This window comes from Terrapene carolina, unplaced genomic scaffold (genome assembly GCF_002925995.2).
Source record: "Terrapene carolina triunguis isolate 2854851 unplaced genomic scaffold, T_m_triunguis-2.0 Scaffold130, whole genome shotgun sequence".
NCBI lineage: Eukaryota > Metazoa > Chordata > Testudines > Emydidae > Terrapene > Terrapene triunguis.
Window position 1 is genome coordinate 22,622,887 of NW_020664481.1, and position 14,666 is coordinate 22,637,552.

The 14,666-nt window shown below is 45.1% G+C and overlaps 1 protein-coding gene across 7 annotated transcripts in view; it reads right to left on the bottom strand.

The window, feature by feature from the left end:
• GNAO1 (G protein subunit alpha o1) overlaps positions 1-5,767 on the bottom strand; it is a 305,692-nt gene extending 299,925 nt beyond the window's left edge. For all 7 annotated transcript variants that reach the window (XM_024202254.3, XM_024202255.3, XM_024202258.3 and 4 more), the window contains exons 1-2: positions 5,387-5,767; positions 5,127-5,169 (exon numbers count right to left, since the gene is read on the bottom strand). In XM_024202254.3, coding sequence (XP_024058022.1) covers positions 5,127-5,169; positions 5,387-5,504 — 161 coding nt within the window. In that variant the 5' untranslated portion in view covers positions 5,505-5,767. The remainder of the gene's footprint in view (positions 1-5,126; positions 5,170-5,386) is intronic.
• Positions 5,768-14,666: the final 8,899 nt, after the last annotated feature.

The following is a 14,666-nucleotide window of genomic DNA, read 5'->3' on the forward strand; positions in this document are numbered from 1 at the left end:
CAGCTTGTCTGACATGTCATTATGCTAATTATGGCTCACAACTGAACAGTCATATTCAGCAAAGCACTTAAGCACGTGTTTAAATGTTTTACTGAATAGGGATGGACTTAGCCATGTATTAAATACTTTCCTGAACTGGGGTCTCTTTGATGAATGTTCCAAGACACATTATCTAAATATCCAATTATGCTAAAAAAATTGTCTAGATTTCACACTGCATTACAGATAGTACAGAAAGAAAAGTTGCATATTATAACTTAGCACTATATCTGCATTTATTTTAAGATTTAAGACACAAGATATTGTCATATTCATTTGAAGCCTAAATACAAACGGGTGATTCCTTCTCTTGTAAAATAATTCCTCACTGTATGCTTTATTTTTCATAACCAAATAGATCAGCCATATCCATTCAAAATACTCATTAGCTTATGCTGTAGCAAAGCAGAGTTCAACCCGGGCCTGATTCTGAAAAGAGGGTGCCCTATGCTCACACTGACCTGAATGGGGGTGAAGGGTGGCAGAGCACCTTGACGGACTGGTCCCCTAATTACTATGGCCCTGATCCTGCAGTTCATTGCATGGGTGCAGCAATCTGCCCATATGCAACAATTTGAAGGATTGGACTCTGCAAGAATAGCAAGAAAATGTAACGAGTCAGACTACTCTCGAAGAGCCAAATAATTGTTAACTCTACAAATACAGCGACAGGCATGGGGTTATAGTGCATCAAAATTATCTTCATTGTTAGATTGCAATTATAATGATTTCCATGTCTGCATTTCAAATGTTTGAAATGTACTCTCTCAAAAAACCTATGCTCTAAATCTATCAATCACCAGAACATCCTTGTTCACTGAAAGAAAACCATCACACCAAAAGATACATCAAACTCTCTCCAAAGTCTCTATAATTAGGTTTTATAAAGGCATTCTAATCCTAATCCCAATTCTAAATACATCTCTTAAATTGCTGTAATTTCTATCTGCCACATTTTATAACACTACTTATCATTTCAATGATTAACTAGTCTCACTGTAATGCTATCAAGCCTCTATTACCAGCATATGCTATCTATTCCTTTGTTTTAGCATTCATCAGTCTAAAAAATTCTAGGCATATTGTCAAACCATATACCTCGGTGTGAAAACTACCACAGTCCCTTGGCTTTCTGGTGTACTTCACTAATTGGAAGCACCTAATAATATGTGTAGGGCCCTACCAAATTCATGGCCGTGAAAAACGCATCACGGACCATGAAATCTGGTCTCCCCTGTGAAATCTGGCTATTGTAGGGGGGTTGCTGTATTGCCATCCTTACTTCTGTGCTGCCTTCAGAGCTGGGTGGGTGGAGAGTGGCAGCTTCTGGCTAGGCACTCAGCTCTGAAGGAAGCACCACCACCACCCGCAGCTCAGAAGTGAGGGTGGCATGTGGGGGGGGTGTCACTTGGGGGGGGGCAGGGCCATCCTTAGGGGTGGGAGTTCACCCAGGATGCTGTGGTCGGAGGGTGTGTGCTGTGGTAACACCCTCCGCCCCCCTCCACACAGTCAGCCCAAGGCCCCTTGAACTCCCGAGCGCTGGACCTGGAGCTGGGGAGGGGCAGGTCTGAGGCTTCTACCATGAGCTTGGCTCCAGCTGCTAGGCCTAGCCAGGCTGGGGAGGGATCGGACTTCTTCCCCTGTACGGGCATTCCCACGGACGGGTCAGATCCACCTCCAGGAACCTCCCTGGCTGCAGGAAGCTCCGTGGCTGCTGGCTGGTAGCCCAGCTCTGAAGGCAGCACCACTGCCAGCAGCAGCACAGAAGTGAGGGTGGCACGGTATGGTATTGCCACCCTTATTTCTGTGCTGCTGCTGGCAGTAGCGCTGCCTTCAGAGCTGGGCTCCTGGCCAGCAGCTGCCACTCTCTGGCTGCCCAGAACTGAAGACAGTGCAGCCACCAGCAGCAGTGCAGAAGTAAGAATGGCAATTCTGCCACCCCCCTACAATAGCCTTGTGACCCCTCTATGACTCAATTTTGGGTCAGGACCCCTACAATTACAACACTGTGAAATTTCAGATTTAAATATCCGAAACTGTGAAATTTAAGATTTCTTTAAAATCCTATGACCGTGAAATTTACCAAAATGGACCATGAATTTGGTAGGGCCCTAAATATGTGATATAAAAGTAATATCAGTCTCCCTCATCATATTCTAACAAACATGCTGTTTAGCTCTAGTCTTTTAAGGATTCATTAGGGTCTCATCAGGCCTGTGTGATTAAATCAGGCGTTACTTTAGAATATTATATAATGCTGCTTGACCGGGTAAAATGCTAATTTACATATTATTATTTAATTAACCTCCAAAATATAAATATCAGCAAGTTGTTCATTCTACAGTCATAATTCTCGATGCCAGAGATTTTGAATAGCTCTCTAAATATGCCTCCTGCCGTATTCATAGCAACACGGCTATCTTCACCCTACCCAGGGTACAGTTTCCACAGTAAAAGACACCTCCCAGTTCTGACGGCTGACAACGTAAGCAGGTTCATAAAGACAGGTTTCTGTGAATTTTTAACTCAGGTATAGAACTGCAAGCATATCATATATTGCTTTGAGATCTACTGATGAAAAGCACTGTATATCAGCTAGGTATTATTATCATTATTACTTAATAAACTGAGAGCAGCTTCAGATCAGTATATTATCTTGTTCCGTCTTGCTTTCAAAATGCAAATGCTGCCGCACAGAGCTACTGTACAGTAACTTTATATGCCTACATAGTCACATAATGTACATTGCCACAAACTCGTCCTACTATTCATCTTCTCTAAGGGTGGTTTGGATGTGTTTTGGCTGAGGGGAAGTGGTAGATATGTGGATGTCAGCACGCACACACAAAGCCGTTCCTGTACAGGTCTATTGCAGACAATCTAATAGATCCCACTGACACATTTAACAATGTATCGGTATTTATTTGCAGTAGCCGCTTCCCACTCCAAATTTGCCAATAAACCAAAGGGCAAAACTGTGCGGACTGTTTGCAAAACCGCCTTTGCAAGCAGCGAAAGCTGAGCGTGTAGTCTTTACTGAAACACAGACATATCAATATAAAAAAGCCAGTTGAGACGCGGAAGGTTGCCAAAGCTTCTGGGAGACAGGGAGAGTTTTCCTCCTAGATCTCCTGCCCCAGTACCATCACTGGGAACTGGAAAATGTCACTTCCCCTCTGGAAGAAGCCTTATTTTTCTGGGAGTGACTGGGAGGTAGGGCCTGGTTTTTCTGGGTGTCAGCCCAGATCACAGTCAGTGTCCCCCCCACCCCTCTCCTGTGTGTGGCACCTCGGCAGAGAGCAGGATGGGCCCGGGAAGAGATGGGCCCGATCCTGTTCCCGTTTGCGGTCAATGGCAAACCCCCCCCCCCCCCCCCCCGCAGCGGGAGCCGATGGAGCGGGCCCCTCGGTCCAAAACGCCTGGAACGCCGAGCGGCCCCGAACCCCTTCGGCCATTTCCGAGCCTGTTCGGCTTCTCCCGACCGCTTCCGAACGCCGCCGAGCCTTGCCGAGCGCCGCCGAGCTTCCCGAGCCAATCGACTTCTCCAGGCTCTGCTGGGCGCTGTCCACCACTGGAACCGCCTGAAATCTCCCCGCTCGCCCCGCCGCGCGGGGACCGGCCCGGGGCGGCAGCTGCTCTGCGGGCAAAGCCCCCCCCCCCCGCTCAAACCCCTTCCGAGCTGCAAAGGGGGGGCCCGCCCCCCATGCAGGTGGCCAGGAGCCGCTGGCAAATAACCGCCCACCACACCCTGCCTGCACACCCACTTCTGGGCATCTCTCTCTGAGCAGCCCCCGGTGGAGCAGGGGATCCGCGGGGCCCTCCGAGCAGCGGCTCCTTTTGCAATGATCCTTGTGCAAAGAAATAAATAATAACCCCCCACCCCCACGTGTCAAATATCACAGGACAGGAGAGGGACTCCCAAGGCTGCGATCAGGGGCTGTGCAGTGATGGCGCCACCTCGAACGAGCTTGTCATGTCTGTTCCAGGGTAAAGCTGAGATTTATTTCTTTGTAAGGACTCGTGAAAGGAGAAATCCCCTCGCCCCTTTCACTAGCCGGCCCCACCTCGCCCAGGGGAGGCACTCACTCTCCAGCCACGGTGCCAACTGGGAAAAAGAACCAGGTTTTGTCTATTGCACAGCAACTGCCTCATTAGCAAACGTGTGTGTGTGTGTGCAAAGGTGTCACAGCAGAACCCCTGGGCCAGTCCAGCACCACACAGCCACAGCGGTTCGTCAGTGGCTTCCAGACAGCCTCGGGAGATTTCAAACACACCCGAGCTCAGGAGAAATGGTTGAGGGAGGGGAAGGAGGAATCATGTTCCGAAGTGGCCAGTGCTTTTATAAAGGAGCCGGTTTCCTTGTGGCTTAATTATTATTTTCTGTTGTGGTTGCTGTTGTTTTTAAATCCCCGTTTAATTTTAATTGGTGATCAGGAGCCAAATTCATCTCTAATTAATTAAGAGGAAAGGCTGAAATCTCGGGGAAAAGGGGCTTTGAGTGGCAGGAAGCCTTGCTTTAAATCCGCATTACAGGCAGATTTTTGTAAAGAAATAAACAAATCAATGCCAGAGAGCCAACCCAGCAGCCCATGTCAGGAGATCAAACACCGAAGGGAGTGTGTACGTTGAGGGGAGGGAGATATTAATCTTAATCGACAGTGGTATGTTTAATGGTGATGCCCTGGTTACATCTGTGCCATTCACATCATCTGGGAAACCCACCCTGCCCCCCCCTCACCTGACACACACCTTGTGAGAAAGAAAAGAGAAACCACACCACCTTCAATTCAGCACCAACCCCATGAACAGCAGACACCTGATCGTCTATGGCGAGCAAAGGGCTGGATCCCCCTCCATCTTCTTTCCCAACCAGAAATCACGGCTACAGATGTGCCATGCCAATGGGGCCACAAGCCACCAAATAATAACAATAACGCTCAGATAAATATGGCGGTCAGAGGCATTCTTACAACTAAAGAATCGCCTTCTTGCAAACCTCCCCTCCTCCAAAAAAATCAACAGGGGAACGCCAATTTTTTTAAGGCAAAGGATCAACGCTTTTAGGGCACTAGCCCCAAAGGACTTACTTCATCTGCTTCACAATGGTGCTTTTCCCAGATTCTCCAGCCCCTGTGGGGACAGACACAGAAAGGAAAGAGCCGGTGAGTGTGAGAATAGAAGGAGATCAAGGAGATTACATAGGAGGGAGAGCAGCTGGGTTAATGGATGGGGGGGGGGGGGGTGATCTTGGCGAAAGACAGAGTTTCCCAGGGCAGAATGTGCACAGACAGGGAAGAAGCCTGACTTCACGAGAGGGGCAGGGAGGGTCGGGGGAGCCGCCGCTTACCTAGCAAGAGTAATTTCACGTCTTTGGCGGCGGTGATCCCATCCTCCTTGAGGTTTTTCTCGATCGCTTTGCTCCTCTCCAAGGCGGCTCTCTCCTCTGCGCTCAGTGTACATCCCATGATGGCCCCCCAAAAAAAACCACCTCTCGGCGGGCGCCTCCCCCCTTCTCAGACACTCCGAGGGAAAGGGGGAAAAAATCACCCCCCAGGAAAAAAAAAATCTGGGCAACCAAATGTGTGTCCCCCTTTTTTCCTTTCTTTCTTTGCTGTCCTCCCCTCCTTTACCTCTCTCTCTAGCAATCAATGCATCCAAGTGGGAGCCGGGCAGGGCTAGGGCTGCAGGCAGGCACTGGGGCTGGTGCAAAAAAGGCTGAGCTCTTCCTGATGGAGGAGGAAGAGGAGGAGGAGGAAGAGGGTTTGGGGGGGAGGGGAAAGGGTGGATCCTGCTCTTGCGGGAGGGTTTTTGTTGGAAGGCAGGCGGGGGGGGGGTCTCTAATGGGCGGCGGCGGCGCTGGCTGCGAGCGATCGCATCGTTCGGCGGCTCCTGGCGGAGAGAGAAGCAGAAGGGGGGAGAGAGCGCGAGCGCGGGCGCGAGGCAGGGAGAGTGCGCCAGGGGTCCGCACTCACGGGCTCGCCTGCCTCGGTGACGTCCGCAGCGCCCACCCGCGCATGCGCCCGGCGAGGCGCTGCTGCTGCTGCTACAGTGTAGCCGCGCGTCCGCATGGGGGTGGGGGAGCGGCTCGCGCGCGCCTTCTCCATTCCCACAGGTGCAGCCCCGCCCCAGCAGCGCGCGAGGCCGGGGTGATGGGCGGCGGTTCTTAAAGGGGCCTCGCCCTAGTGGCCCCTTCGGAGAGGATCTGTCTCTTGCCCGGGTGCTCTGCAGCCTGGAAGAGCTGGAGCACAACGGGAGCAGGGTCTAGAGGGAGGGAGCCTGGGCTAGGAGCCTCTAGGTGGACAACTTGCCATTGTCTCCCAGGAAAGCTCCCCCAGGCCCGATAGGCTACAGGGACGTCTAAAGGCTTGTCGTTCCCTTTAATTCCCCCAAATTAAAGGTCATTTACTTTTTTCCGTGCCTCAGTTTCCCCTCTATAAAATGGAAAGATTGCTTCCTTTCTCCCACCCTTTTGTAAACTCTTTGGGGCAGGGACTGTCTCTTTTTCTATGCACGTACAGTGCCTAGCACCGTGGGTTCCCTGTCTTGGTTCGAGCCTGTAGGTGCTGCTGTCATATAAAGCATAATATAATATATATAATATAAAGCATGTGTCTGACGAAGTGGGTATTCACCCACGAAAGCTTATGCTCCAATACGTCTGTTAGTCTTTAAGGTGCCACAGGACTCTTTGTTGCTTTTTACAGATCCAGACGAACACGGCTACCCCTCTGATACTATGAAATATATATGATTGCAGGGATGAACCCTTTTAGGCCTAGGCAAAATTGTTACTGGGGGTGAATGAAGTGAGAAAAAGGTTCCCTAATCCCACCTCAGGTTTATACACCAACGTGTTAATTACGTTGTTTCTTTTTCTTTCTTCATGTGGGTGTGTGCAGTTTTAGCTGGGGATTTTTTGGGGGGTGAAGGGAGTTGGAAGGGAGAGTAGTTAAACATTGCTTGATGTCATTAGATTAATCACCAAAAGGGACTCTGTCAGTGTTTGGGCACAACATTTAGATTTTTTTGTTTTGTTTTGTAAACCCCCAAATATTAATAGAAATAGTTCATAATATTTAGAAATAATCAGCGCAAACAGTTTGTTTGTTTTTTAACCTGAAAATGAATCTCCACATTGTTTGCCACCCAGGTTTTGCAGCATTATGTTATTGCACTGGAAACAAAAAATGAAACTGACTAGAAACTAAAGTAAAATTGACTAGTTTATTGCCATAATCCAGGATACCAAAAAAAAAAAAAAATTAAAAAACTAGAGCATTTATGGTGAAAAATGAATTAAATATTTATCACTCTCTCTGTTTTAATAATCCAGTATATTACTAATAACAGATGATTATTTCAATAGAGAATTTTTAACTCGATAGTCCCTTTAACATTTAAAAAGATACACAAGAATGATCATTTTATTTATTGGATTTTATTAGTTCCAATCTTTGCATATAAAGTGTCAAATCTTTTTGACCAATGCTGTTTAATCTGACAGATGTAGGTGCCTGACTTTAGATACTCCAGTTTCACAATTTTTGTTAATATTTTGGATATGTTTGGCATCAGTACGACGAGCAGGATTAGTCTCCTCATGGGCCATCCCATGCAAGCTAACCAAAAGAACCCTCCTTGCTGGATTATTTTTTGTTCTAATTTGTATTATTATTCTCCACATGCAAAACTGACAGTTGTCTTGGAATTCCAGCCAGCTACATTCTGTATTTCCTGACTAATTTTATCAGTTAGATTCTAAATAAAAATTATGAAACAGAAAGCGTTAGTAGGGTAAATAATGCTATTGTTTAAATCTCCTTCATGGTATTGCAGCCTGGTGATATTTATATTCCATTTTAACCCTAAATTTGATGGCGGTTATGATGTCTGAGCATGAATGATATCTAGAGAGATAACACTGATGAATGCAAGCATAGAAGGTTAGTAAGGATCGGTAGAGATAAAATGCACCACACAGGCCAATGAACAAAATGGAGGGCTATTGACAAAGGATGTAAGAAAGAACAAAAGACCATGTTATAAATAGATAAGACACAAGAAGATGTCAAAGGGAGGTCTGCTACCTAACAGTGAGGGAAAGCGAATAACAGATGTGAAAGGGAAGGCATGAATGCTTACCAGCTACTTTTATTCAGCCTTCTCTAAAAATGTTAATCATCATATGAGGCTTAGTACAAACATGGGGCCAAATCCTATGAATCATGCCTTAGAAAATCCTCAACTGCTACCACTGTGCTGCATTGCCCCACCCAGACAAACAGGGCTTGCAGCAGAACAGATCTGGAAAGAGGAGTGGCCAGCCCCACATGCTCAGGTTGGTAAGTGCAGGCCATAAATCCATAGATGGCTGGCCTTCCACATTCCGGACTGTTTCCTTGCCTCTTCTGGCTTTCTTCTCTATTCTGCTGCATTGATTTAGGTAATTCCTTGGGCCCCTGCTTGCAGCACTAATTTATCATACTTGAAACACTGAGTTTCCTGATTATTTGCAAGAGGAACATGCCATGTACAATGGCTACTCCTCTGGCTCCTCCACCTTTCCGTTGCCCACGTCCCTTCCCAGCCATGGGAATCTGATCTCCATCACAGCAACCATGGAATAAAGAGAGGAACATCTCTCATGTGAAGAACATCTCCACACAGCTTCCCTTCTGACCCTCCCCCCTTCAGAACTGGGTTGTCTATCTCCCCTTCTGACATACTAGGTGGAGGGGAAGAATATGGCTGATAGTTAATGAGGCAAGGGAGAGGTTTTAAGGCAGAATCAGGAAGAGAAAGATTAAAGAACACCAAATAATGTGAGCAAATTCAGATGAGTATAGTGTGACCCAGGGCCGGCTCCAGGGTTTTGGCCACCCCAAGCAGCCAAACAAAAAACAAACAAACAAAAAAGCCGCGATCGCGATCTGCAGCGGCAATTCGGCAGGAGGTCCTTCACTCCGAGCAGGAGTGAGGGACCGTCCGCCGAATTGCCGCTGAACAGCTGAACGTGCCGCCCCTCTCCGAAGTGGACACTCCAAGCACCTGCTTGGTAAGCTGATGCCTGGAGCCGGCCCTGGTGTGACCAGATTGCAAGTGTGAAAAATCAGGACAGAGGGTGGGGGGTAATAGGAGCCTATGTAAGAAAAAGCCCCAAATATTGGGACTGTCCCTATAAAATTGGGACATCTGGTCACCCTAAATGAGTAGGACCCAACAAAATTCACTGTAGAGTCTTAAAGGAACTATCAGAAGTAATGTTTGAACTCAATTATTTCTTAGAACCCATGGATAAGAGATTAGGTCTCAGAGAACTGGAAAGGGTAAATATGTTCAATTATTTGTGCAATTGGGAAAACACTTGCAGAATTACAGACCAGTGAACCAAATTCTTCTCCCAGTTGCACACCAGTGTTACTCCAGTGAGTGATGTGAATGTAATAAGAATTTAATGTCAATACCTGATCAGAGCTTGGAAAACTTACCAACCTGAGGATTAAAACTACCAGCCCGATATCAATATGAAAAGTGATGAACCCTGAAAACTGTTTGGTTTCTGGGTTTTTGTTTTGGACAAATAGTTGAAAATGTAGATGAAGATGAAAAAAAATCACTATAATTTTCCATGGAGAAAAAAACCCATTCTCTGACCAGCCCTACAATGAAGCTTTTTGTCTATAGACTTAAGAAGACAGAACTGTTACCAATTCACACTTTACGTTCAGGAAGATAACCTTCAAAGGCTGCACACATTTTTAATGAAAAATTAAATTCTCCAATATGGGTGCAGCACCGACAGTTTCCTACTCACCTTAGATGAGTGGATTTTTCAACCCCTGTGCTAGAACAATTAATAAAGCAATCAATCTGTACACAGCTGAAGGATAATAAAGTGGTAAACAGTTGACACTGTGGATTCATCTGAAACCTATCATGCCAAACTAACTTAATTTCTCTCTGTGAGAGGATAACAAGCGTAGCTGATATCGGAAATGCAGTGGAGGGTTAGCATTTCAGTTTCAGCCTGATATTTGATACAATTCCACATAGCATTATTGTGGGGAAATGAATGAAAGGCAGACTGGATGGAATTACTATAAAACTAATGAATGATTGGCTAGCTAGAATAATAAACATGCTGAAGTCTTTACTCAGAGCTACACTGTGACTTTGGGCACACACCCTAGCAAGCAGTAGTGCTTGAGCAGCAGCAAAGGTATTGTTTCCCTTTCAATTTGACTCTTGTTCTGGAAGAAGAGTAAGCTATTTTCACGCGTCCATGGGGCAGCTTACTCCTCCCTGTGAATCTGACTGGTTACTCTGGTTGGTGAGTTTATGGGACAGGGGCAATACTAAAACTCTTCCACTTTTCCTCTCCACCTGCTCCCTGCCCACTTTCTCACAGAGGGGGAGTAGTGGGGAAGTAGCCCGGGCTTTCTCCTTCATGCCCGGAGTTATAACCTGATCAGAGTAAGCAGGAATGCAAAGGAGGACATACTCTCTCTTACTTCCCTGTGTAGCCATGTAAGGGCGGTGAGACAATCGAAGCCTCGGTTTTCACTCAGTCCTGATGCAAGGCAAACTCCAGTGGGATGTGATTCTTCTAGGTCATTGGGCAAAATTTTCAAAAGTTACATCAGTGCCTAAGAGTCAGTCCCTCAGAGGTATTTAGTCACCTAACTCTTGCTGAAATTGAGGGGATTAAGCCCAAATACCTTGCGAGGATCTGGGCCTGAGAAAGTAGGGCACTTAAAAATGTTACCCTTCCCCTCTGTGTCTGGAAAGTGCCTAGGATCTTTTGGATGCCACCACAATCTAAGTAATAAATAATAATAATATTGGGAGGAGGCATCAGTTATGTCCTAGGTCCAATATTATTATTACTCCTATGGCAAGATGGTTCCTTTACTATGGTGTAGAGTGTTTTTCCAGTTTAGGTTTAAATGTCTCTAGTAATAGAACTTCCACCAATTTCACTGGGAGACGGTTACACATGCTAGCAGACCACACCATTAGGAAGCATCTCTGGCTATTCAGCCTAATTTTTCAGTTCCTCCCAGTTAAACCTAGTTATATTGTGGAAGACAGGATTAAAATACAGCCTGATCTCACTAAATTGGAGAAATGGACTGACATCAGTACAACGGGAGACGATAATGCCAAAAAGGTTGAGTGGTTGACAGAGGAAGGAATAGTGAAATGCTCAAATATTTGGGCCAAATCACAAAGATTCTTACTTCTTACTCACTCTCCGCACGGGTTGCCTGAATGAGAGAGAAATCCAAATGGAGTAAGGATCCATCAGGATTCAGCCCATGACATTGCAAAGTACCAACTGCACGAAACATGTACAAGCAGAGAGGATCGGGGTTGGGGGGGCGTTGAGTTGAATATGACTCAAGAACGAGATTCGATCATAAGAAACACAAATGCCGTATTGTTCCATGTATAGGAGCACCATCTGTAGAACAAGCACGTTCAAGGGACTAGATGGGGCCAGAATCTGATCGTGTTTAGAAAATACTGTAAAATCTTCCTCTTTGCTAAAGCTTTTCTACCCTCACCAGAATGACACTGACTACTGCTCTCATCTCCTTTCAACCCCCTTAAAAAACAATCCTACCACCAAGCTTCCTATAACTTCAAAAGGGAGCAAAGCCAGAAACTCCATGAAACCCACTACGGACTTTGCTATTGTCAATCACGTTTATAAGAAGGCTGTTGTTCATATACAAGGGTGATGGGACACAGTCCAAAACCCAAAGAGAGAGATTTCACTGCGCTCTGTACTGAATCTCCGTTGAAGTTCTGCATTCAATTTTGGCCACCATGTGAAGAACAAAAAGGTATAGAGCTCTTGGAAAACCTCTCAGGAAAGCTGGAAAGAGTGGCCTTGGTTCTCTGTGAAGTAAACACTGAAGGAAGACAAGGTGACTGTCCACAAACACATCAAGGTGGTGATTGGACTGTACCATTACTCCATGCTATGTGGTACACCAGCATGTTCCCTGGAAGCCCCATCAGCCTCTGCAGAATTTAAGCTTTCATGGAAAAGAAAAAAAGTTTCTGACTTCCAATTGTGGAAACACCTCCTAAATAAGACCCAGTGCATTGCCTGTGTGAGTCCACAATTAGCCCAAAATAATGAAGTCTGGGGCATTACTCCAGATTTACAGCAATATAAGTGAGAAGAGAATTTGAGCGATTATTTCTAAGGAGCCATACGCTATTGCTATTCTCCTCAATAACTATTCACTTTGATTCCTAATGATTCTTTAAATGTCAACGTTATTATTATTTATATAATATCAGCTGGTGCAAGGCAGATAAAAAGACAAGGTCTTTGCCCAAAGAATCTCACAATCTAAATAGTTAACTATTTTCCTGCTGATCATTTTTAGCAAAAACACTCAGGCCTGCTGTAAAAGAGAAATGCCTACACTAGAGGCTGGGATTTGAGGTGAAGTTTAAGTAGAGAAGCCCCATTTCCTACTCCTCCGACCCAATTTGGTTCCTGCATAATGGGATGCTATAAAGAGGACAAGAGCTAAATACTCTTTTTGGTCAACAAGGACAGAACATTTGATACCACTGTGATTGTGGGCGCTGTGAGAACTTGAATAGAACAGAATTAGAGGTGGTGAAGAAACTTAACTTCTATCAAAGTTCTGTATTAGAAAATTCTAAACCACAATGTTCAGCACTTGAGCAAGCTGCTATGGAAAGTTGTGGACTAATGCAGATAAAGATGTTCAAGGATAGTTGGTCCTGATTCCCAGTCATCAACAATGGTGATTTAGGGGTAATGAAATAAATCCTGCTCGAATTCAGAGGGACAGATAAAAAGACTCACTTGTGATTCCTGTGTGTACTTAAAGCTATCATTCTCCAGGTGGGATTAAAGTAAATTTAAAGTACTACAACTACATTTTGAAACATTTTTATTTAAAAGATATTGACCATGCGGTTGATAGCACATGTGCAGCAGTTGGTCCATATCATGAAACTCAGGATCAGGGCCTACCTTTTAAAATGCTCAATTACAATACAGGAGAGGCCTTTTTTTGTTTTTACACAGATCTTAGGACACAAGCCCTTACTCACATGAGTTATCTTTACTTATGTGAGTGGTGCTATTGAAGGAAACAAATGTGTATACTATAAAAAACACTAATGTGTACAACCTTACAGCACATAAAGCTTCACTGCTAAGGCAAATATTCCATAATTGGTTAAACATAATTTGTACCATTTTTTCACACTTAACCTCTCTCCATGTGTAATCTAGAACCATTCATTTGTGTTTCTGTATTAGCAATATGTAATAAAATATTTAAAATAAGCATTATTTTTCAAGTATAATATCAGCCTTAGTAATATTGTACAGTAATAATGCTCGATTTCTTTATTGCAAGTGTTCTGGTGATATTTTATCCCACACCATAGACTCATCCGGTCTGGACTTTTTACTCAGATGCAAATGGAAGAATACAAACTACACTGAAGATGTGCTGACAGAGAGGATCCAGGGGATTCTAATGGATGAAAAAATTGAATACTAGTCAAGAATGGGATAGGACTGCAAGAAAGGCAAATGCCAAATTGCTTGCATTTGTTGGAGTATCAACTGTAAAACAAGTGAGGTCAAAAGATTAGATAGAGACAGAGTCTGACTGTGTTTAGAAAACACTGTAAAACGTACTTGCATGTGCAAGGGCTACTCATCTCAGTAAGGTTTGTGGGATCGCATGCCCTTAAGGTTAAACCTTGGCCCCACTGAAGTCTAGGGCAAAACTCCCCTTGATTTCAGTGGGGTCAGGATTGCATCCTCAAGGTGGGATTCACAAAGGTATTTAGGCATCTAACTTCCAATCTCACGCCCAGTGCCTGTGTTTGGCTAATTAGAAGGAAAGATCTGCATTAGCAACTCAGGATGAAATAAAAATACATATTCAGCAAGAAGAGCATGGACCAGGCGTCTGCAGTGGGCCAGGTGATTCAGGATATATTTAGCTGCTTTCTTGAAAGACCCAAAGGTGGTGGTGGAGAAATCCCATCCAATGTCTCTCCATTTGATTGAAAGTCTCCTTCTGTGGCTGTGGATGCATTTAAAGATATGCTGAGTTAATTCCGATCGGCATTGATATAGTGGTATGACAGCTGTAGTCAAACCACCAAACTGATGCCACCACAAGCTTCCCGGGGACTGATGTCAGGATACATAGCTGCCTTAGTTTCTCTTACACTCGGGGCTCACAGTGGCTTCTGACAACTTGCTAGGATCCTGACATGCTGCATCAATGAGAGTTGCCCGGATAGCCATTGAATTCTGTCTCTTTAAATTCTCCCTGCAGTTCCTTTTGAATATGATATTTTTTGCTTCCTCTCCGAAGCTATGGGCAGTGTTGTCGTGAACTGTTAAACAGCTGGCTCGTTCCAATCCCAGAAGCGGCTGCATTGCGGTAGCTGGCGACATGATCCATGTGTATATGCATAGTTTGGAAAGTGCTTAAGGATCTTTTGAGGGTGAACAGCTCTCCATAAATGTAAGCTATATTAATAGCCTCTTTTATATTGGAATGGTCAGCTCTTTGGGGAAAGTTATCCTTGTTTGCTGGTGCTAC